General features: G+C 42.5%; 3 protein-coding genes across 3 annotated transcripts; 1 reads left to right on the forward strand and 2 right to left on the reverse strand.

Annotated features, from left to right (window-relative positions):
* Positions 1-111: 111 nt before the first annotated feature.
* Positions 112-2539, reverse strand: tmem35 (transmembrane protein 35). The gene is made up of 2 exons (XM_020082415.2): positions 2299-2539; positions 112-1516 (listed from the first exon to the last, which is right to left on the reverse strand). Exons 1-2 carry the CDS (start codon positions 2416-2418, stop codon positions 1151-1153), a joined length of 486 nt encoding a protein of 161 aa, XP_019937974.1. The 5' UTR covers positions 2419-2539; the 3' UTR covers positions 112-1150.
* Positions 2540-4117: 1578 nt separating this feature from the next.
* arl13a (ADP-ribosylation factor-like 13A) lies at positions 4118-9128 on the reverse strand. The gene is made up of 10 exons (XM_020079619.2): positions 8986-9128; positions 7609-7725; positions 7045-7115; positions 6705-6957; positions 6131-6236; positions 5828-6033; positions 5614-5722; positions 5170-5458; positions 4968-5084; positions 4118-4879 (listed from the first exon to the last, which is right to left on the reverse strand). Exons 1-10 carry the CDS (start codon positions 9003-9005, stop codon positions 4812-4814), a joined length of 1356 nt encoding a protein of 451 aa, XP_019935178.2. The 5' UTR covers positions 9006-9128; the 3' UTR covers positions 4118-4811.
* A 725-nt stretch (positions 9129-9853) lies between these two features.
* On the forward strand, positions 9854-24441 carry xkrx (XK related X-linked). Its single transcript, XM_020084291.2, has 6 exons — positions 9854-10046; positions 11997-12187; positions 13075-13181; positions 14470-15468; positions 21622-21881; positions 22749-24441. Exons 4-6 carry the CDS (start codon positions 15107-15109, stop codon positions 23591-23593), a joined length of 1467 nt encoding a protein of 488 aa, XP_019939850.2. The 5' UTR covers positions 9854-10046; positions 11997-12187; positions 13075-13181; positions 14470-15106; the 3' UTR covers positions 23594-24441.
* The last annotated feature ends 47 nt before the right edge of the window (positions 24442-24488 follow it).

Genomic DNA, 24488 nt, shown 5'->3' on the forward strand with positions numbered 1-24488 from the left:
TAAATAGATTACAAACAAGAAATCCCACATTATTAAAGGTAGAGCTACTTATTTACTAAGATTTAATGAGAAAGCAAGAGTGCTAATAAAAAAACAATATTTAGCCAGTCATACCTCCAATTCTTTATTTGAAGTATATCATTTACAGAAATATTTAGAATCTCAAATCTGACAGAATATTTAGATGACTTTTCATCCCCAAACCTGAGGATTTTCAAATTTCTTGAGAGGAAAAATTAAACCAAAGGATTGAGCAGAGTTGTTTCAAGACAGAGAATCATTTTAAGACTTCAACTGTGAATTTTAAAAAACAGTCAAGTTAAATTTTAACAGGCAAAAAGACTGAGTTGGATGTTCAGCTGGCAGCAGACACCTGAGGCCGCAGCTGCTTCCCTTCCCAGCTGAACAACTTCACTGTGTTCACTGAACTAAAACGAGAGGGGGGAATTCAGCTTATTTGACCTCAGGAGAAAGGGTTGCATTTGTACTTCTGCAAAAACCAGCAGACATGAAAAATGAATGAGGATGTATATTTTTTTTTCTTTTTAAAATATCTTGTCACATTGCATCAAAATAAGATGCAGATATGTAATACTTACTAATTTATGGTTGTTAGTACATAACCCTTTCAGCAGTGCTCCGTTTGGTTTATGTTCTGTTGTCTTGACCAGATGAAACATGCTTGAAATATTGATATTCATAAATTATCAGTCTCTCCTACATACAGTATAAAAACAAATTAGAAAAAAAACAAGCTACAAAGATTCTTTCATGAAAAAAAAGGCATTCTCAAATCAACTTGTAACATTAACAGAATTTACACTTCATTCAAAACAAAAACACAAGTACGTTTAACACAGTGTAGGACTGAAATAAATAGGGAACATGGGTAGACCATTGTATCGGTTTTCACAGGTAAGATCGTCCATGTTTATGTAGAGGACGTATGGATCAGGAGTTCTCGGTTTCACAATAACAGTGCAGAGGAGTGGGTGAGGGTATTCAGTCAGCCAGCTGGATGAGACGGGGGGATGTGTGAGGGCTCTTATTACAAGGAGTGACTGTTTCCTTCAAAATTTAAATGACTACAATCCATAAAGGTGCACCAGTTTCCCTTTGCTGTGGCTTGGACCAGAATGGAAGAGGGATCTTAAGACTGCTTGACCTTGTTCTTTTCCTGGTCGTTCACGTGCTGTTCCTCTCTGCTGTCCTCTCTCTCCGGCCGGTCGTCGCTCTGGCGGGCAATGAGCAGTCGGCAGGTAAGCAGAATGCCAAAGACTAGAGCGTGGGCGTACCGCTTCAGTGGGTCTCCTACTAACTGGTGGAAGAACAGGACGGCCAGCATCACCAGCAGCAGCAAGAAGTTGGCCACGTCCTTCGGCCTGCCCGGCACGAGGGTGAGCACCACGCCGCAGCCCACCTCCAGAGAGCCGATGATCTTGCGGAGCAGGACTGAGCTGATCCCGATCTTCTTCAGGCCCGGCAGTGCCTTGGCATAGCTCTTGTAGGCCCTTTTCTGCAAAGGAGAAGAAGACAGAGATCTGCTCAAGATACCTCCAACTTTTAAATAAGCTCATGCAAACACCCACGAGGGTCTTTTAAGTGAGGACTTGTTTGGTCAATGCATTAACTTTATCATTTGCCATAATTAACATTGAACCTGTTTGCTACAGGGAATCAACATGTGACAGGGAGCTAGCCTGTTAGCATGATAGTTAGGCTTCAGCAGGACAGCTAGCAGGAAAGCTAGCATCCCCCACACTCCAACATCAGGTGCATCTCATAGAATTTGCTCGAATGTGCCGCCATTAAAATGATTAAGTTGCTTTTCATCTGTAAAAAAGCGAGTAGTTAAACAACTTATACACATTCAACAGACATGAAAGACACGAATAAAGCTTGGAAATCTGTTATTTATCCAGAACACACATGAATATTTTCAGCTAAATAACAGAATGTGGAAAAATGAATGAAACCACTGGTGAATTGTTCCTGTTTTAGCATTAACTAGCTGCTGAGGAGGGTTGTACGTGTGGATGCTGATTCCTGTGTTGATCTATAAACAGTCTATGGTTGATCCAGACATATTCTAAGGTTTATCCTACAACACAGAGGCCTGATCTGTGAGCTAGGAGCTAGCACACGTTATTTCACATTCAGGGGGAACAAAGCCTTCACACACGCGTTCACTGTCCGTTTCTCTTCATATTAAGGTCAACACCTCCTCGAGTCATCTGAGCCTGAGAGCCTCCATCCTCCGCCGAGAACAATGGCCTCCCGTCACGGACGCGTACTCACCATTTCACTGTAGGCGTCTTTGCTGAGCCTCGGTGTGAGTTTGATGGTTCCCATGAACACGAAGAACAGACCCAGGGCGAAGGAAAGGGCCACGATGGTTATTGTCCTCGGTGAAGCCATGTTTGCTGGACCGGGGCTCGCAGCAGTTCAGGGCTCTTTCCTTCACCGGACTGGATGAGCGTCGGTCGGTCGGTTCTCCTGCTGAAGATGCACCACAGCCACCGCCAGGGGGAGGAGCTTCCGGAGGCTGAACAGCAGAAATGGCGCCGCGCTGGATGTTGCCCTGCGCCGCATCCAGGAGGAGGAGGAGGCGCTCCTCCTCTGCTCCTTCATCCTCTGCTCCTTCATCCTCTGCTCCTTCATCCTCTGCTCCTTCATCCTCTGCTCCTTCATCCTCTGCTCCATCATCCTCTGCTCCAACATCCTCTGCTCCTACATCCTCTGCTCCAACATCCTCTGCTTCTTCATCCTCTGCTCCAACATCCTCTGCTTCTTCATCCTCTGCTCCTTCATCCTCTGCTCCATCATCCTCTGCTCCATCATTGTCATCCTTTGCTCCTTCATACTCGGCTCCATCATCCTCTGCTCCATCATTCTCATCCTCTGCTCCATCATCCCCTGCTCCTTCATCCTCTGCTCCTTCATCCTCTGCTCCAACATCCTCTGCTTCTTCATCCTTTGCTCCTTCATCCTCTGCTCCATCATCCTCTGCTCCATCATTGTCATCCTTTGCTCCTTCATCCTCTGCTCCATCATCCTCTGCTCCATCATTGTCATCCTTTGCTCCTTCATCCTCTGCTCCATCATCCTCTGCTCCATCATTCTCATCCTCTGCTCCATCATCCCCTGCTGACTGAATTACCTGTCAATGAAAAATGATCAAGCTGAGGCCCAATAACCCCAGTGGCCCTCACAGGTTGAGGATCCCTCTGAGTAAAGTGTACATGGTGGTTGTATGCACCACTAAACTACAATATCAATTGACAGTGGAGTGAGAATTACTCAGATCCTTTAAATACTAATACAACAAACAATAAAGGAAAATTCAAGTTTCAAGTTGTATTTGTCACATGCAAGTTAACACAGGGTCGACAGTACAATGAAAGGTGTTAGAAACCGGTCAGCTCAGCAGTGCAATAGTTAAATTAAACATAAAAGCAAGGTAGAAAGAGCTTAATATAAAACAGTTCATTATTCCCCTGCTAAGTCCCTGACAAACAATTTCAAAATAAACCTAGAACAAACAAGAGATATTCTTATTTTACGCAACACACCCATGGTTTCCCTGCATCACAGTTCAAAATGATACGGCACATGTAAAACCAAACCTTTATGCGAAAAGATCTTTTTGGATAACTACCTATCCTGGAGGTCACTTTATTCTGTCATCTAAAATAAGGTCAGAAATTCACCAATGATCACTTAAGCCACTTTTACTTTCAATGTGACTTCATATACCCTGGTTAAAACACTCCATGTTTATTTAATTTAGCAATATTTGTCATTGTTTTGGCTTGGATGGTAAAATCAATACTCATGAAACTCAAAAATCCCTCTGTCAAATCCAGGAGCCACAGCAGTTAATATCCAGTAAAGTCATTATAGACTTTTTTCAGATATGAGAAATATTTTGCATTATGTGAGATATTTGACCCGAATGTCAGGAAGGAGGACAGAAACAGAATCCATCTTATAAATCCAGATAATGTTCCTCATTTGTTTAAATAACTTGCCAGATAAATACTGTTACACAGTCACTGCTGCTGTGACAACACTTACCAATGCTGCTCTCATGTAAACACAAAATACGCTGCACAAGTACTGACAAAATGTTTATTACACAATTTCAGAGATGTGCTCATCACTTTGCTCAGTGCACGGATCATTGTTCAAATCATCATAAAAAAAAGGATTCAGTTGAAAAATGTTTCCCTTAAAACTAAAACTACATAGAATAATACAAACAAAATCTCATTTAACAATTTGGCCAAGCACTCAAGCTTATTTTTTAAAGTGGTAACTTAAAATATTTTCTATAATAATGCTATTTTTCTATGATTACATGTTTATGCAGACCCGCCCTTCACAACACACTGGAATTTAAGTTTCTCAAAGTTTCAGGGATCAGATCTGAAGCGGTAAAGACATGGCAGTCAGATGTGATCAATGAAGAAGTGTAAAAATACTTTTGGTTCAGTATGAAACTGTGGTGGGTGAGAGGACAGCTGTGATCACTGATAGGTGGCCCACAATGCATTTCAGCTCACACAACTCAGACAATGTGGCTGCACGTGTCCCAGGCCACTTCAGAATGTGGTTTGCACGATCAGAACAGAAATGGGGCCTCGATGAGTCGGTGGTGGGATCCCTCTGGATGAATGTTAATCTCAGGTCTAATAACAGGTCTGACTGTCTCTGCACTGGTGGGAAGGGTGTAACAGTCTGTGAAGTGACTGGAAACTGCCACATTGGACCACATCCTCATCCTGCAGGTGGAACAACACACCCAGGACTCACTGGCCCTGGCCCTGGCCCTGGCCCTGACGTTCCTTTAGAGCCAGTATCGCTTTCCGGTACAGATCTATCAGGAGACAAGCATATTTCATCACTTTAGAGTCCAAAGTGTAATGGTGCGAGATTGGTGGAAGGAAGAAGTGAATGAGGCTCACCAAAGGTCGCAGAGAGGTCCACGGGTTGAGAGTAGGCTTCAGACATCTCCTCTGTGTTGATCTTGTTCTTTCTTTTCACTTTCATAGCTTTCTTCTTCTTCCTCCTCTCCCCTTTAGCTAAGCACAAGATAGAAGAAACGTTAGATTTCTATTCTTAAACAGCTTATTAAGAAAAAAATGGCCATTAGTAAGCCATTCCAACCTTTCAGCGGCTTCTCCTCATTGTCCAGAGATTCTTGCAGGTCCAGAGTTTCTTTCTTCACTTTTGTTTTGCGTTTGATTTTCTTGTCTTTTTTGGGCGGGATCAGGGCACTGCTGGCTTTCTCTCTATGACTGGAGTTCTCTTGCTCTCCGTCATTACCATCAGCCTCCTCTTCTTCCTCCTCCTCCTCCACCTCTGCTACATTCGCCTCCTCTTGGTCCTTTTCACTTTTCTTAACCTTAACCGTCTTCTTCTTCTTTGTCTTCAGCGTCTTTTTTAATGTGGACTCCTGGGAAGACACACGAATTTTAAGTCAGTATTTATTTACTGATGGCAACTTATATCTACAACTTCACCAACAAATCATCACATTGAAATAATGATCGTACCACAGAGACAGACATCATCTCATGTTAACAGTGGAGAAAAAGATGTTCCTCTGACCTTCTGCAGCATGTTTCGAATGGGCTGCAGTTTTCCTTCACCGTTGCTCTTCCTCTCCTTGTCTTTGGGCCGATGAACCTGATGAAGATCGGACTTGCTGGATGGCATACTGGGGGATATTGAATATAAAAGGTCAGCATGTAGCTGTAATGTTTCTTTGAGACCTGTGCAGTGTGTGTGCCATGAACACTCCGAACACAAAGCTTTTTCTCACCGTTCCCCTTTGTTTTTCCTGCGAACTTTCTCAGTTTTCCCGTTCTTCTCCCTCTCTTTTGTCTCCAGAGGCCTCTTGCTGTCCTTGGCTACTCGGGAACACAGCTCAGGATAATCCATGCAAACGGCGCGCAGCAGCCAGCGGAGGCCTCGCAGAGTCTTTCTGTCCGACCAGCGTCGCAGGTCCATTAAGGCTGAACAAGGCTCCTGAGGGGGGGCGAGGGGAAAGGTCAGTTTGTCTTGAGGTTTACGTGCATCTCTGCAATTCTCTGGCTGCAATGGTGAATATTAGAGCAGTACTCACAATATGGCACAGAGAGCGGCTCTGGTTCACCAGCTTCTCAAGAGACAGAATCTCGATTAGCTCACTTCCCAGCAAAGCGTTCATCTTGTCCTGTTTGTTTGCCAACCTGAAACATAAAAGTTTCTCCTCAGGTCTGAGCGACTTTGTTTTCACTGTATTTTTCTCCTAAGCCTCCAGAGAGCGCTGTTTGCACCTGCACGTGATGATCTTTAAAATCACATTTAAAGGTTCAGTGTATAGGATTTAGTGACTTCTAGTGGTGAAGTTGCATGTTGCAGCTGAATATCCTTCACCTCACCATCAGTTGTCATAAAAAACTCAAAAGGTCTAGTTTGTTCAGCCGGGGCTACTATAAAAAACATGGCGGCCTCCATGGAGAGGATCTGCTCTTGGTGCAAATATAAAGTATTTAGATATAAAAATATACAAAAACAACAATTCGTGCAATTTAGGTGAAACACACTAGTGAATACGTAACTGGGATTATTTATTTTACAATTTCTGCCAACAGATCCATTTCACCTAAATGTTACACACTGGACCTTCGAAATTCAGGTAAATTGAGTATATTTACACTAATATCGGTTTCCCTGCCACTCGTGGATGTTTCAGCAGATCAGCCAGAAGCTCCTTGACCTCCTTTATCCTCTGCTTGTCACCAGAGTCCACCACGAAGATGATCCCGTGGGCCTCGGCGTACAGCTCCCTCCAGCCTCCTCTCGACTCCGCTGAACCTCCCACATCCAGCAGGGAGACCATGTAGTTCTCCACCCGCAGCTCATTTCTCACGCAGCCATGGGTGGGTCCTGCTTCCACGCCATGGTTCACTAAAGAACACACATGATATTGTACAGGTTGAATATTTGTCATATTTTACATTGCACAGTACTCTGAATCAGTAAGTGTTGAATTACCTCTAAACATCCCTCTGATGCAGGAGGTTTTTCCTGCTTTGTCAAGACCAACCACGAGAATAGTCACTTTCCTACAGAGAAAAATACAGAGAACAGAATTTGAGTTAACATATAGTTTCATACACAGTGTCCACTTCATTAGGTACACCTGTAAAATATATATAAAGTGCCATAAAGTTGAAACCATAACATAATTTACACAGTTAGCAAAGTCAACAAATGCTAAACATTATACTGTAGAGGTGTAATAAATATATATAATAATAACAAATATAATATCAATTATATATAAATAAAAAATATAAATAAAGCAAAACCCAGTAATCACGGCATCAATGAACGGCACATGATCTACAAAAAACGACAAATATCATTCTCTACTATCGATTTTAGTCACTTATCTTTCGGAGTTTGTTTTTTTAAATTGAGGAAGTTTTCAGGAGGTTTCATTGTAGCTGTTAACACCACTTTTATTTATTTTTTTTGTTTTATATGACAGAAGTTGTGTCACTTCACATTCGTCTTTATATTCATTCAGTCTTCTTCTTTTCTTTTCTTTTGTACCTGATTGGCTCCTGTATTTTGGACACCCAGTTGCAGCAGTTGCTCATTAGGTTGAACATGTTTACTTGAGATGAGCAAGGTGAGCACAGAGGCCACCATCTTCTCTGGAACTGGTACCTGCAATCAGATATCATCGTGAGTATGACTCACTCACAGACGCACAAACACACACACACACGCACGCACGCACGCACACACTCACACACTCACACAGACAGGGCCAGCCCGCATGAGTCACCAGGGGCCGGGACCAGGTCCAACACAAAGGTGCTTTGTGTCTGTTTCCTGCAAGCTTTGGAGACTGTTACAGATGGTTGGACACATGGGCTCTGACTCCCAAATGTCTCTCTCTACCTCTGCAAGGTCTAAAAATAGCTCCGGCTTTCTTCAGCTCTCTGTAAATTAAAGCTTTTTTTCTACAGTTTCTTATATCAAAGATAATCAGAACTTTAAAAGTACTGAAAAGAATCAGATCAGGACATCATCATCTTGTACAGTCTGATTGTGTGTGAGCTTTCCTCCATGTCAAGGTAACCATGAATCTGTCTCTCATGTCCTGTAACACACACGCAGCAGGTGTCTGTCGTCATGCTCTAAAAAAACCCTGCAGATCTTTCGGTCCTTTGTGCATCTGTTTAGGCTCAGTAATCTGCTAAAGCCAGTTCAGAGTGACCGCTTGTTAAAGTGTTGTTAACAAGCCGACCCACATTAGTTCAAGCTGTAGATGAGGTCACCACCTTTTCCATTACAGTGTAAGCAGCATAGTTTCAGAGTATTTGCACAGACACCTGAAATTGCAGCATTTGGACTTTCAGAGTAAGACTTAATGTATAAGTTGTGTCTGCTGAGAAAGTCTGAATTTTAAGTGTTTGCTCAGTTAAGGAGAATTTAATAATAAATGTTGTTTGTTATATGAAATAAATGAACAACAGCTTTAAATCATTTTTGTAGTTTTGGTTCATAGTTAGTAAATATAAATTAGAAAAAACATATGAATGTTAGATCTCAGAAAGAAAATAAATTAATAGAATAAATAAAAAAGAAACTGGGTTGGAAAATTCAAAAAGCGATAATAACGACCATATTAATTTAAACAGTTAATTTACAAAATGTACAAACGTTGTGTTCATTATTTATATAAACTATGATTATGATTATTTTATTTATATTTCTCTAATAACAAAATAATACTATGTACAAGTGTGCGGTCATATATATTCACAAACGAGTAGTAAAATGTAGTGAATCAGTCAATTAAAACTAAGCATTTTAAATTCTTTGAGCACTAAATGGCTTGTTGATGATAAAACTGATTGAAAACTGTTGTGCGAAATGTGCAAAATTTGAAAAGCCAGAAGAAAATGAAGGTATACTCACAGAAGTAAGTCTATATCCATGCACTTGTTTGGATGCTCCACTCTAACAACATATTGTACCGAGCAGCTACAGAAATAATCAGGCTCACACTAAGCCTTTAGTCACCCCATGTGGGAGGCCCAACCTGGGAAACGTTGTATTGGTGTTTCAGCCAATACCTGAAGCCTCTGAGCCACTCATTGATCCCATTGGATGACTTGGTTCTTCTTTAAATAGTCCAAATAACTGTGCACATTTATCCAGACAGCAGGAGAACTAAATGTGTCTTGTGGTGTGATGTGTGGCGTGAGGGGATCTCCGTTTCCACGCCAAGGGCTGACAGTGGGGGCAGTTCAGTTGGGCTGCACAATATTAGTCACCCAGGGAGATAGTGACATCATAACCATGGTGATGGCGAGGTGCAGTCACAAAACAATGTACGTGAATTTCCATATTATTTATATGGATGATGATATGGATAAGAAAAGGTCAGTTTTGACCAGCCATGCTTAAATAGTACATTTATAATAATGATAATAATGTATTTATTATATAGCAATGAAGCGATCAAAGCAAAGTTGTAAAATGCTTCACAAATTATAAAACACTCAAGTGAATAAATAGAAAATAACATAAGAACTTAATTAAATAATTAATGAATTAACATTAATTAAATAATAAAAATACTAAACATATGACAGAAATGTAAGCATGAACAAACAATACAATAGTAAAAACTAGATTTATGTAAAATCATGGAATACAGTGGGATACAAGTAAGTTTTATAGCTTTGATCTAAAGGAAGCTTCTGGTTCAGACTGGCGTATTTCCGTATTTGGACTCCTGATACACAAATACATATCAGGGTGCTCTCCGTAAAAGATGACTCATATGAAAACTTTGCTCAATAGTAATTACCTGACTGCCGCCACTTAAAAACACACTCAATAGAGAGAAGACAAACCAAAAACAGAAACCTGATATGTGGAACAAGGGATCAATACCTTCATGAAAATCTACATCAAGTGATGAGATGGAAAACAGAAGAAACAAAGTTCTAGAGAGTTCACGGAGCTGCAGGGTAAGGATCTTACAAAGGATCAATATGCTGTATGTATTATGTAATTAATTCATTTCAACACACATTGACACACCGAATTAGCCACTAGATGGCTCTGCAGTCACTGGATTTATTTTCAGGGTGCATCATATGGTCTCTGTGTACTACATAATGGCTGTGACTAGACAAGCTTATATGAATCCCCATGCAGATATATTTCAGCTTATTGCACATTATACTTTTACATATTACATATTATTACAAACACACACACACACACACACACACACACACATATGATTTTTAAAGATATACATGCCTCTAACCAGTCCACATGACTTATAGTTTCTTATCTTGTGTTTATGTTGGAAAATCTGGATAAAAGAGACGGTTCACTGAGGAGGAAAGTGTCTGCAGCTGTAAGGAACTCATACTTCAGATAAAACCTGATTTGTGACAGTGTTCAGAGAGCAGGAGCAGTGGTTTGTAAGCAGACGTTATCTTGTTATGTCATTAAACCAATGTCCAATCAGGCTCGGCCCTTCTCTGCTGAGTAGACTCATCCCAGACTCTGACCACAGCCCTGAGTCAGCTGACACACACACACACAGACACACAGACACACACACACACACACACACACACACACACACACACACACACTACAAAAACAGCAGCAGCTGAGGACCACACCTCCATCTGCTCCTGTTATCCACATTACAAATATGTTTCAGAGACCCCCGACTGCTGAATCTGCAAGAATATAATTAGCAATAGGCTTGTTCACTCTTTTGCCATAAAATACATGATTAGATAAAAGCGTTGATAAACAGAAAAACTCTTACCAGCTATTTTACACCCTCTTAGATATGAAGATTTGTATATCTATATGTATATTTTCACCATAATCAGATGGATATGGATAATGAGCAGTTGCAGGTCTCTACATGAGAGGATTAATACCACGCTCAATTCAGTATACGCTGACAGAAATCATCTTTGAGAGGTGTACTTTAACCTTTTAGTTTGGTGCATGCCCCAACCACTAACATGGAGATGGCAGGATTTACGACCTATACTGCAGCCGACCACTAGGTGGTGATTTAAACACTTTGGCTTCACTTTTGGGAAGCTATTGCTATTACAGTCCATAGATCTCTCAGATCTCTCCTGCAGACCTGAGTGTGGCATCTTATCTAATTCTTGGCACAGATGGAAAAAAAAACATACTCCCCAAAATCTTGAAGTACTCCTTCAAAGATAGTTTAAAACAAATCAAGGAAAAATTGTTTTTTTTCAGCCTTGTTGACATCCAGTACTTCACTGGCTCTTTAACACAGTGTACAGGACGTGTCTGGTGCTCTGTAATGAGGTTTCCGTCTTCCATTTCCTCCGGTATCTCCATCTCCTCAGAGCATTCAGCCTCTGCAGAGTGAATTCAGCGGCCCATGCATTAGTAATGACAAGCCTTCGTAGGATACGTCGACCCCTTCACAAGGTCTAGCTCGTGTGTCTGACTCAGATAAGATGTGATTAGACAGGAGGGGTCAGGATGTTTGTGGTGAGCTGTGTTGACGCTACACAACCATTCACAGTGAAATAAAAAGGAAAACAATATTTTGCAGTTTTGTTATCACATGGTGAGCTCTTTCAAAATGTATTTTTCTTCTCTATTAAAAAAAGCAAAGGCACTTGTTGATGGCAAAGGTTCCTGTTGACATTGATCCAAGCAACACAGTGTTTTTGAAATTTAAATGTTTCGTAAGCCACAACTGTGTCCTTCTCATGCACCTTACAAACAGATCATCTGTGTTTGCATAAGTCGCTCTGTGTTCTCCTGGATCGTGTCGCCCTGACAAATAATTTAATGGGAAAGTGACAGTGTCATAAAGAAAGTGAATGGGATGATTAAGTGATGTTTTAATGGCTGTGTGTGTGTGTGTGTGTGTGTGTGTGTGTGTGCGTGTGTAGCCTGCACCTGTTTGTGTAGCTGCTCCTTTCACAGGCCTGCAGGTCACTATAACAAGGCCAAGTCCACTCTGCTGCTGGAAACTAAAAATGGACGTGCAGAGAAACTGATATCTTTACACTGCCCCACTACAGTGTTTCCATTTGGACAGGACGAATACTGTATGTGATAAAACTACACTGAACTACTGATGGTGAGAAATCTGAGAATATGCTTTGAGAAAACATAGTTTCCAAAGAAAAAGAAATCAATCATTATTTTATACTTTTCTTATCTTGTCTCTTGTTGTTAATTTTAGTTAGACTCAGGATCATCTGAGATTTTAAAACTCTGACCTCTTTCTCTAAAAGTAGCAGTAGTTATAGTAGTAGTAGTACCTCAAAGCTTCAGTGGTGTGTACAAGCTATCACATGTTGAACTGCTGAAAATAACACGGCCTACACCTTCCTAATATACTGTTTCTATTCCTACTTCTGTGGTATGTCCAATACTATGCCTGTAATTTGGAATATTTACAACACTATAACCCATATTCTCCTCTCAGTACAATTTATGTGTTATATTGTAGCCTACAGGTTCATAAATACAAATGAAAATCCTGCTTTCAGTATGTACTAAAAACTACTCATAAATGTAGATTGTGAGGCACAATATCTCCTGCTAATATCTACTGTTATAGAAGCATGAAATAACATAACATGGAAAAAGCTTGTTCAGTACTTTTGTAACTAAGTTTAGTACTTGAGTAAATGTACTAGGTTATACTTTGGAAGGTTGTTTATATCATTTTCATTGTCCAATATATATACTACTTTATTTTCATGTGCATATGTCATCTCACTTCAAATTACTTTGCCAAAGTTTTAGACACTTCAGATGGTTGTTATGTCCCAATGGTACAAATTGTAACATACAGACACATTAAAGTCTAATAAATACATATAAAACAAATAATAAATAGTATTGGGTATTAAAGCAGATGAGTATAAATATATACTCAGCCATATAACACATGATAATATTGCACAGTGAGGATATTATTGCTCTTGATTAAGTTATCTCATGGCACTTGGATGAAAGCTTTTTCAGAATCTGGAAGTGTGAGATGCAGCAGGACTAACAGAGAACAAGGAGCCCTACAGATGGTTCGGCCTCATGGAGTCAGCCTGTGATCACATGAAGGGACAGTGAGTTACCCAACACATGGAACAAACCACCTGCAAAGAAACCTTTAAAAACTGTACCAAGGAGCGGTGCTGCTTTAAGGCGAAGGGTGGTTCCACCAAATATTTATTGAGGCGTTTTCTGTTTACTTGTGATGTTTACAACAGTTGAAGTCACAACCTGGAAACTGTTTGAGAGCTGAAAGGTATTAGAAAACAAACATCACTGGAGACAAACTAGTCAAAGGTGTTTGTCATGATTTAGTATTGTGAGTGTACACTTACGATGAGTCTGTAGTGTTGCGTGCACCAGGTTAATGAGACACACCCGAAACAACATACGGATGTGGAGCACTTCAGGCAATGATGCAGCACCTCTGGCCTTTTTGGGACATGAACAAAATGAATGTGAGTTTAAACTTGTAAAATAACAAATGTAGCCCAAACAAACGTTGGCCTTTTTGGCAAAAATTAGTTCGGGACAAAGTCTAATCTGGATGTGAACCTAAAGGGGCACATGTGGTAAATTGTGAATATATAATAATACTAATAATAATGATAAAAACAAATTCAGGCTACCATTGGCACCTTTGGTTGATATGCTGTGTTGCTCCAGCTTACTTGTGGCCCAGATCTGGTGGACCACCCAAGTTTCCTTATATGGGATGGGGGCTGGATGTGGGTCAAATCTGGGCCAGAACTATTTTGCTATCCCTTCTTTTTAAGTCTGAGATCAGCTGTTTATCTTGAAAAAAGCTCCTGTTGGATGATGATGTCACTGCACTCTACAAGAATGTACACTGCATCTGCTGAGGACACTGAGGTCATTCCTTCCTTCCTGCTGCTCCCAGTCAGCATAATGCTTTTTGTGAATAACTCACTCAGGATTTAACGCATTTAACTGTGCAATCTGTACAATCTGCACAATTTCAATAATACATACTGTAATACATAGCTGATTTGCAGGAAGGGGGGGTTGGATATCAGTCAGAGTTTGATAAAACCTCTGTGTCCAGACTAGTTAAATCTCACACACTGTACGTATTATCTTAAACAGTTCCTTGTATTTATATTGTATTTTTTCTCGAGTGTTTAGCTCACTATTCACCTTTACAGCTGTAACATGGTCAAATTCACAACAGTGGGACTAATAAAGGATTATTTTATTTTTCATCAAAGTTTAAATGAAGTGGATTTTGGGGATTTATAAATATGTTAAAAATCACAAAATAAACTGGTGTTTGTTTGTTTGTCATTTATCACTTTAGATTCTCTCAGGATGAATAAACCCCCTTTTTTTTTTTTTTTTTAGCTCTGCTCTCTTTTACTTTTGCAACAGCCGCTCATCATTTCCGGTACCGCTGCGTATCAGTGTTTGACTTGACGCAGCTTTTTGACGTTGACAGCGGTTTGGTGGAAGCGAGACGCGCAGGTTGCGGCCGCACGGTGCCGACACGGAGACACCCTAACCCCGCACAGCCACCACCCACCAGCCGCTACGGCCGGAGGAAGCCTCGGTGTGTTTCACTCCAGTTCAGCCCGATCGACGACGGTCAGGATGAAGATTTCTTTTCGTCCTGACTTGACTCCGTGAACGAGGCTGAACTTCCCCGATCCTGCTCCCTCGGTGCGGCGGTGCGGTGGATTCCCCCCGGATTTAACCGGGGCCACAGCGGCCGGTTTCGCCGAACACTAGACCACGGAACATCAGACAACAAGTGACCGTGGGGAGTAAGAGGGAGAGCCCGCAGATGAGCAGTGACACAGCCGAACGGTGGAGATGAGTTGATCGAGAAACCAGCCGTGATCAACTCGGTGGAAAGTTGTTGGAAAAACGGCGCAGTGAAGCGAACTAACGCTAAAAGTGATTTTTCTTGGAGTGGGACACGTTTAAGTCGAGGTCTAAACTTTCTCTCCTTGCAGAAATCTGACTAACAAATCATAGCATCATGTGCGAAGTGTCCATGGAGCAGCAGGAGGAGGAGCGGGAGATCTCGGCCTTGGAGCCGCAGGATGGCTCCTCGGTGGCGAGGAACGGGGTGATACTGGTGGTCAACCAGAGCCGGGTCCGGCCTCCGTTCAGCGTGGTGCTGGCCACCCTCCTCTACTGCGCCGAGTTCATCACGGCCGCCGTGCTGTGCAGCATGTACCGCAAGACCCACGACGTGATCTGGATGAGCTTCACCATCGCCTTCATGCTGCTGCCCGCCGTGCTCATCCAGCTCACCCTCACCTTCATCCACCGGGACCTGGGTCGGGACCGGCCCCTGGTCCTCTTCCTGCACCTGCTGCTGCTCGGCCCGGTCATCAGGTGGGTGGGGGCCGGGTTGTTGCGACACAAAGACACGCTCGTGTTTTGCATGTTAAAGATCCAGTGTGTAAGATGTAGGTGAAAGGGATCTTTGTATTTACATACATGTTTACATCAGAGTGGGTCCTCTCTATGGAGGCCATGTGTTGTACAGTAGCCCACACTGGACAAACTAAACACCTTTTGAAACACCTTTAACTGAAGTCTACCTCTGTGAGTCTACCACAGGGTTAGTTACCACTAGCTTTGAATAAATTCTACACACTGAACCTTTAAATGATCATTTACCACCAGAGACAGTCCCTCTGTGTCTCTGCTGGTCATTTCCCCAGATTGTTACGATCCACCTCAATGTGTTTATATTTCACACAGCAGTTTTTACATTTGATTTGAACCAGTGAGAGAAAAGTTTACTTAAGAAATACCAGTAGTGTAGAAATACTCTGCTACAAGTCCTTCATTCCCAGTTTTACTGCAGTGAAAATACACATGCACGCACAATTGCAAGTGTTCGCTTCAACATGTACTTAGAACACCAACAACACAAGCACTCATTATGCAAAATAACGTACAGTATTTCACATTTACTTCTCGGAGGATGCTTCCTAAAATAAATTTAAATCAGGTTGAACATTCCTGTTAATGTTTCCGTCACATTAATGTGGTGAAGCGGGTTTGATTTTCATCGCTCAGTTAAGTCTCATCTCAGCCTATATCAATACATTAGGATTTTTTTTGATAATATTTAATAATATGAATCTGCAAAGTGACTTCAGTTATTAAAGATGTTGAGAAATAAACATCTACTTCTGAATTGTAGTAGATTAGCTGTAAAGATATTTAAAAAAACATTCAGTCCAAGTATCTCCAAATTTGCTTAGGTATAGTCCTGACTGACTTGAATTTTCCCCATAAATATTTATTACTCCTTCACTGTATCTCACTGATGCATTGGTGCTCTTAATTTCCCTTCGGGGATGAATAAAGTAATCTATCTATCTATCTATCTATCTATCTATCCATCCCACTTACCGGACCTGCACTTTCCACTTTCCATTCACAGCGCAGGAGTTGATTAATGCTCCACAGTGAGCTCTGAATCGTGATTATGATACTGCAGCATTTCATCACCATGTGTTTATAGTAGAGCTGCAACAATTAGATGATTAATCAATGAGCAAGCAACTATTTTGAAGTGTCGTCATCTGTCAGACAAAAATATCTAACGTCCTCCTCTCAAATGTCCGTGTCTGACGCTGCTCCAGGTTTCGCTTTGGCAGCAAACTAAACTGATAAATATCTTTGGATTTGGAGAATTTTTTTCATAAGATATGTTTACTGATTTATTGCTGATTAGATCGTATCTCATCTAATCTCATCTCTTTGGCTCCTTAAAGCTGTGAGTGGCTTTGTAATTCTTCACCTCCTCTTTGGTCGAACGAATGTTCTTGCTCTGAATGAACACTGCAGATGAACTGAATCACACTCCAGATGGAAGTCTTGTCGACTGTGTTGATCACTGAACGTCACAACCTCCCACACATCACAAGCGTCGAAATGTGGATCGACTTCAGAGCAGGCAGCCTTCTCTGTAATATTCTTCTTTTAATTTGAAGTTTCCTCGATGATGTGGTCACGTCCTCTGGATCACAGCTGAGCCTCTCGCACTCTAGACTCATAATCAGTACGTCAAATGACACTGCAGAACTGGCGTCCGTCCTAGTAACACATCCTTCACATTTATGGCTTGTGCACCACTCAGTTGTATGACCTCATCTGGGATAATGGCACCCGAAGGCCTTGGCTGCTGCAGGCCAGTCAGACCGGACTGGATCGGGGGAGTGGGGTCAAAAAGAGGTTGTTGATGTTGTCGGAAAGGCCTTCAGAAATAATACTGCCACACTGTGGAAACGCAAATGTGATGTTATCGGCAAATGTGTAGGGAATGAAGAAAAAAAAAACGCTTGTTGTTTGCATTGTTTCTCAGGAAACAAGGTTTGTTTGAATACTGCCTGCTTGCATCTTACGTGATCTCGGCTGAGAGACCTGTTTGGCGAACCATGACTCATGCAGGACAACATTGACAAGGACCTCTGAAATTCAAATCTACACCTGATGCCTTCTCTCTGAACTTCGATTTGTCAACATTACGCCCTGAGGTGCTGCTATGACTTCACAGAGCCAATAACAGAGCCAACTGAAGGGTGTGTTCTTTTATAGGGCCAACAAAAAAATTCAACCTTGTTTTCAGTTGCAGTTTAGTTTCTTTATGAAGAATGCTGTGCAGGACAAAGTTGCTAAAAGAAACATGAATAAACATTGTCAGTGCATCTTAAAATATACCAGTTGAAACAAGTTAACAGCTGCTATCAGCCATAGAAATGGAGATGCAGATAAAAGTCCCTGAGAGCTAAGAAGCTCTTTGTGATTACTCTCAAAGGGCAGGAAGTTACCTCTCCTCAGTGCTGAGCTGCAGTTTTGATCTGAGTTTGTTGTCGTGTAACGTATCAAAACGTGTGAAACGTGTGTGCGCGCGCACAGTTCCTGCTTTATCAACACATTCAGAGTATTTACTCTCCTTCCAGATGCTCTATACATCTACAGTTCCTGCTATATCTGGACCAAGGTCATAGTATAACAGGTTGAGCCCTGGAACATTAGAAATTAACACATTAGAAACTCAGTAGAGGGCAGACACCCGCCAAACAGTTCCTCATAGATCCCAATTTTGAGTTGCACACACTCCTAGATCATTAAGATCAATGATTCAGAGATATACATCCAGTTTTTATTAAACTAAAGATGAAAAAAAGAAAATTAAGAGTGACAAGTTCAGAACTGAGTACGTGTCTGCACTGTGTGTGTAACTGAGGATGTAGCTGAAAACTTGTGAACAGCTGCCTCCAGTGGAAAATAGGTAAAACCTGTTCAAAAAGTGTTTGTCAAACAAGTAGGAAACTGAAACTCAACCCAACAAGACTAAATATCAGCCAACAAGTTTGCTTTAAAGATTTCAACCACATATTTGAGTCTAGTTTGCTGAAGGAGCCTGAAGAAACTAAAATATCAAGGATTCAGGTCCAGCTGAGAAATGTGAGGGTCTAAAACCAGAAGCAGCTGCGTGTGTCAGACGTTAACGCTGGTGTTTGATTCTGCACACGTCTCCTTCCACTTCAAGAACGTTTGCTTGTGCCAGGAGCTTAAATCAGCCATGACAATGATATGTTATCATGTGTTAGTAACTTCTCTGAGGCAGGAAGATTTTTTTTTGGATTAAACTTGCAGTACAACTGACATTAGCAAAATAATGGCGCTTGTAAATGATTGAACAGATGTACAGCAGAATAATACACTAAGAGCAACAATACAAGAAAACACACAACATGACAGAAAGAGAAAAAATAAGAGACAAAGACGACAAAGAAAGAGAGGAAATATGAATAAATAATTGGTTAATTATAAAAGACTAAAAAACACCAGCATATTGGTATGAATGTTTATAGGTCAGCCAGATCTGAAAGGACAGTCCTCCTTAATTTGACATGTTCAAGCTCGAGGCCTTTTGTCGAGTGTGTTGTCTCCTCAGCTCTGTTCAAGTCCGAGTTGAGGAACAAGAACTGCAGAAAGAGGTTCAATGTCACTCTGGACTTACATTTAAACTCAAAGAGGAGACTCCACGCTGCCCAGACTGTGTTTTCATTACAGTTCATTCTGCTCTGTTCTGTTTATTTCTCTTTCCTTCTTATTTTTCTGCTGCTCTGCTGTGAACAAGTCACCTATGGCTCCGTTGGAACTTTTCCTGTGTGACTGAGTGATGGTGTAATCCCTAATCTTGTGATTTCACAGCCAGTCTAACCACATCTGCCATTTTCTGGAGATAACTGCACGTAAACATATTTGAATATGCTCAGAGCTTTGGAGTGGAGACAGCAGTAATAAAAGTAACTAACTTTATTTATATAGCACAGTTACAAGGTGCTTTACAAGTTAAAAAAATAGAAGGCAAACAATGGGAAACTATAAAAGCAAATTGAGGATCACACATTAGAGCAGAAATACAAAACCTCAGGTAAAGGAACAACAGTCAGCTATAAGATCTTAAAATCAGTTCTAAATTTTAAAAAGTAATAATGTGACTTGCAGACAGCGCGAAAACTCAAAGGTGTGTGTGGAGGGGGTGTGTCACAGGGTGGACCTTGTCTTGACTTGATAGACTCAAGTACTGTATAAGATCATGTTTCCTCGAGCAGGAACAGAAACTACATAATTACTCTGCTCAGCTCGGACCAGTCTCGACATGCGGAGCATCTTGTTTTGTGTCTCTGTGTCTCCACAGTCTATCGAGGCCGTGTCAGTGAGTAGTCTAATGAGGTTTAGTTCCAAATGACCGAAACAGGATGATCTTGCAGAAGAGCTGTTGAAAGTATTTCCTGAATGCTGCTCTCAACTCAGAGAATCTCAGTATTTCTGTCACAGTTCCTCTTTGTCCACATGTCTGTGACACCGTGCTGCAACAGCCACACACCCAAGGAACAGGCTACATGTTTAGTCGGCGAATGCAGAGCAGCAGCCGACGTGTTTCCTTTTTATAAATCCATAGGGTGCTGCCTTGGAAGCGAGCTTATTGATTCTGTTGAGCCAATGCATTCATCAGTCATGCGATTCTTTTTTACCCCTATGTGAAATTCAGTCTGCCTCTCAGAAATGCTTGAGGCCTTTACACTCGTATTTCAACCTCAGCTTGTTATGCAGCCACATATCCAGGGAAAGACGTTAGAATATCAGGGTTTTATAAACCTTGCACACTGAAACTGCTCTCATCCGTCTGATATCAGCCTGGGAGTGAGGATAGGTTTGTCTAGCGATAAGAGCCTGCTTTCAAAACAATGAGATTTGCAGTCTCTCCTGGTGAGGGAGCTTGGCACCGTGCTGTGTTTGTGCGCTGTGAGTCAAAAGAGCAGTGAGTAGCAGCTGAAGCAGCATTGTGGGTAAATGTCAGAGCGCTGGCTCCACAGGGTCAGGACAGCTCGCGGAGAAGAAGATTAATGTGGGATTTCGCGTCCAAAGTTGGAGATGGTGGAGAAAAAGGAAAAACATTCCAGCACGGTGATGTGAGATGTTGTGCAGCAGTGGGAAGCCTCAGAGGACTGGGAGTCTGTGTGTTGAATGCAGATGTGCAGCACTTTAGAGTTTAGCTTTGTTTTTAAAAGTATTACTCAGGGATTAGGATGCTGTCGTGTTGTTGGCAGGTGCAAAGCTACCATTGATCGGTGACACTCAGGATAGACTGGTCTAGCGTTCGCTCTGCGTTGTGTAATTTCTTTGTAAAATGATGAGTGAAACACATTCTCAGTTCCAAGGAATTTTATTCTTCTCTTTTGTGTTCGGAGCCAGCCTGGTTACCTGACTGGAACCACACCTCACACCTCTTCCAAAACCAGAAGTCTCTCTCACACAAAACCACAGATGTACAAAACAACACCCCTAACATCACTACAGCGCCACCCAGTGGAGGCACTCCGAGGTACATATACATATGGAGAGAGCAGGTGGAATAACACCAAATAAACTCTGTTACACTTGCTCTTCCAGTGTAGGTAGTTTCCTTGTTGCACCTTGGAAATGTGGTTCTGAAATTAGAAAAACTCAGCTGTGGGGGAAAACCCTGTTTCCCCTTCTTGTGACTGGAACCGATATAAACTTTGTCTGAGCGAGCACAGCGAGCGTTCACCTCATTTACCTTAGGAGAGCCACACCCAGTGATTTTCACCTCATGCACTCTGCAGGCCTGAGGCAACAATGTTTTCTTTCTTCACACTGCCCTCTACTGGAGCCTCATTTCTCTGCTTGTGTTTGCTTTTCTGAGATTCACATAGAACTGTGTGTGTGTGTGTGTGTGTGTGTGTGTGTGTGTGTGTGTGTGTGTGTGTGTGTGTGTGTGTGTGTGTGTGTGTGTGTGTGTGTGTGTGTGTGTGTGTGTGTGTGTGTGTGTGTGTGTGTGTGTGTGTGTGTGTGTGTGTGTGAGATGGATTTCCTCTTTTCTAAGCTCAACATTGTGTTCATGATAAGTTAACTTATTTATAAATTTTAAGTTTTTAGACTGAAAACAAGCTGGATTCTCTCCATGATGTTACTCCTCTCTCTCGCCCTCAGGTGTTTCGAGGCCCTGCTGGTCTACTTCAAGGCGGGTAAGAGGGAGGAGCCCTACGTCACCATCTCCAGGAAGATCAGTCTGAAGAAGGGCCAGGGGATGCCCATGGAGTGGGAGATTGGCCAGTCGGAGCGCAACCTGGCCACTCACAGGAACGCCTTCAAACGCACCGCCGTCATCCAGGCCTTCCTGGGCTCCACGCCTCAGCTGACGCTCCAGCTGTACGCCACCATCCAGGAGAAATACATCCTCCCCACGAGATGTAAGGACGACCGAGGGGCTGAAGTCCATGCTACTGTTGCAATATTATGTTGGAAGTGCCTCTTAAACTGATTAAATCTTCTGTGAGGTTGAGAGCTCGGGTGAATCAGCACCTTTGAATGAGTCACTGCCAGTTTTACAGTGTTTGTGATGCAGTTAAGGTGAAACCTCATATCACCTCAATATATAGTTACCTGTAATTCTGTTATGGATCTCCATCCACAGCTCCAGGGTCTGAAGTTGTTTTTGTTATCAGATCAAAAAGTTGAGAGCTGCATCATAGTAAACTCAGACACTATAGTGTTCAGTGTAAAATAGTCTGGAAGTATTTTGAAATGGTAAATGGTCTCTATTTAAACAGCACTTTCCCTTTTATTACTACTCAAAAGCACTTTGCAGTGTAATCACCCCTTCACACAGTGGTACTATACGCTGCACTCTTTTTATACACTGGTCAGGGGCAATTTAGCGTTCAGTATCTTGTCCAAGGACTCTTCAGCATTTAACCACCGACCTTCTTCAGAGTGGACGACTCCCTTTACCTCCTGAGCCACAGCTTTTGCGAGCCACTCTCAAAATGGATGAAAGTGGACGTTTCTGATCTCCTGGATTTTCCATAGTGACTTTTCTCTTTGGAGGTTTGACATTTGATTGTCTTGAATTTAAATGTGAGCAGTTTATTTTTTAAATCATGAGGAGTATTCTACCTTTAGAATCCTTGAGAACATCCTGAGCAACCTGACTGTTTTTGGGTCACCTGCATTCACTCTGCAGCAGACGTTTCATACATAGACATTTTGAATGTGCAGTGTTGTCCTTCTGTTATTGTTTTTGGAGGCTAACAGCTGATGTCCGTCTCTGTTCACAGTGGCTCTGATGATCATCACCCTCATCTCCATCACGTACGGGGCCCTCGTCTGCAGCGTCCTGGCCATCCAGATCAGGTACGACGACTACAAGGTGCGGCTGCGTCCCTTGGCCTACCTGTGCATGATCGTGTGGAGAGGTTTGGAGATCGCCACCCGGGTCACCGTTTTGGTTCTCTTCAGCTCGGCACTCACCCACTGGGTGGTCCTCGTCGTCATGGCCAACCTGCTGTTTTTCTTCTTCCTGCCCTGGGGTGAGTTCTGGGCCAAGAAGGGCTCGCTGACTGAGAACGTGGAGAAGAACTTCTCTAAGCTGGGCACCACCGTGGTGCTGTGCATGTTCACGCTGCTCTACGCCTGCATCAACATCTTCTGCTGGTCGGCGGTGCAGCTCGACCTCTCCCATCGAGAGCTCATCGACAGGAAGCAGCGCTGGGACTGGCTGGCCATGTACTACTCCGGACGCTTTGTAGAGAACTTCCTCCTCATCACGCTCTGGTACTTCTTCAAGTCAGATTTCTTCGAGTACGTGTGCGCCCCCCTGCTGTGCGTCCAGCTGCTGATCTGCTACAGCCTGGCCGTGCTCTTCATGCTGCTCTTCTATCAGTTCTGCCACCCATGCAGACGCCTCTTCAAGTACAACATCCACGACTGCCTGCACTGCGTCTGCTGCCGTACAGGGAGCGGCAGGGAGACGGAGACGCTGCCGCCCTCGTACTCCACCGCTGCCACCATGGTGCTGGTACCAGAGGAGCCGCTGGAGCTGCTGGACTCCCAAAACTCTCACCCCCCTGAGCTAGGCGAGCGGGAGACTGCTATTGTTGAAGACACGATGGAAGCAGCCTGAGAGGGGATTTCTGCTGAAGAGCAGAACTCGACCTCTCTAATGTAGAAATGCATCCTGGGAATAGCAAGGCATGATGGGAGCGCTGCGAGGTGCATTCCTGAACAAGACCTCAAGTAGTTTCACACAAAAACCAGAATGAGTTTGTGTCTTTGTGTGAATGAGGTGTTGAAGAACAAACTTCTGCCTTTTTATTCTTTGAGTGCTAAAAACATATCTTCACCCTGTCACGCATGGTTCTCTGCGGGATTGAGGTTTAATGTATTTATTAAGAATGATTACATTCACTTTAGGGCACCATGAAGCCCCGGTTTACCAAAGAATGTAATGTGTTGATATAAGCAGCGATGCACAAAGGCCGCCTGGAGAGAGCAGCAGTGGGTCAGGTACAGGCCTGAGCCAGGTGTGTGGGGAAACGTGCCAAGTGTGAAGCAGGTCCTCGAAAAGACCAACTGGCACGGACACCAGTTCACGTCCTGTCTCCTCTCTTCGCACACGCCTGCATGTGCACTACAAACAGAAAGCTGGAAGGCAAGGGAAAGGTCACAAGAATCCCTTTCTTCCTCATGCCTGACAACTGCATAAACCTGCTGTGATGAATGCCTTGTGTTGTTCATTGTGCAGTCTTGTATTAAGGTTGGACAAAGGGCCAGGTCTGTGAAAATAAACTGTCCAAAGGGAATATGAAAGTTACTTTAGATGATGCCTTAAGAAGAGTGACACAGAATGAGCTTCTTCTTCACTGAAGCGATTTCACATTTTTGCTGTTTTTTATGTTTTGTCACATGTTCACTGGTGATTTACTCCCGTGTTACTTGAAACTAAAATAAAATGAAATGTCTAAACATCCATTCTTGTGTTTCCTTCTTGTGCGAATGCAACATGACTGCACTGATCC

Source organism: Paralichthys olivaceus, chromosome 9 (assembly GCF_024713975.1).
Source record: "Paralichthys olivaceus isolate ysfri-2021 chromosome 9, ASM2471397v2, whole genome shotgun sequence".
Taxonomy (NCBI): domain Eukaryota; kingdom Metazoa; phylum Chordata; class Actinopteri; order Pleuronectiformes; family Paralichthyidae; genus Paralichthys; species Paralichthys olivaceus.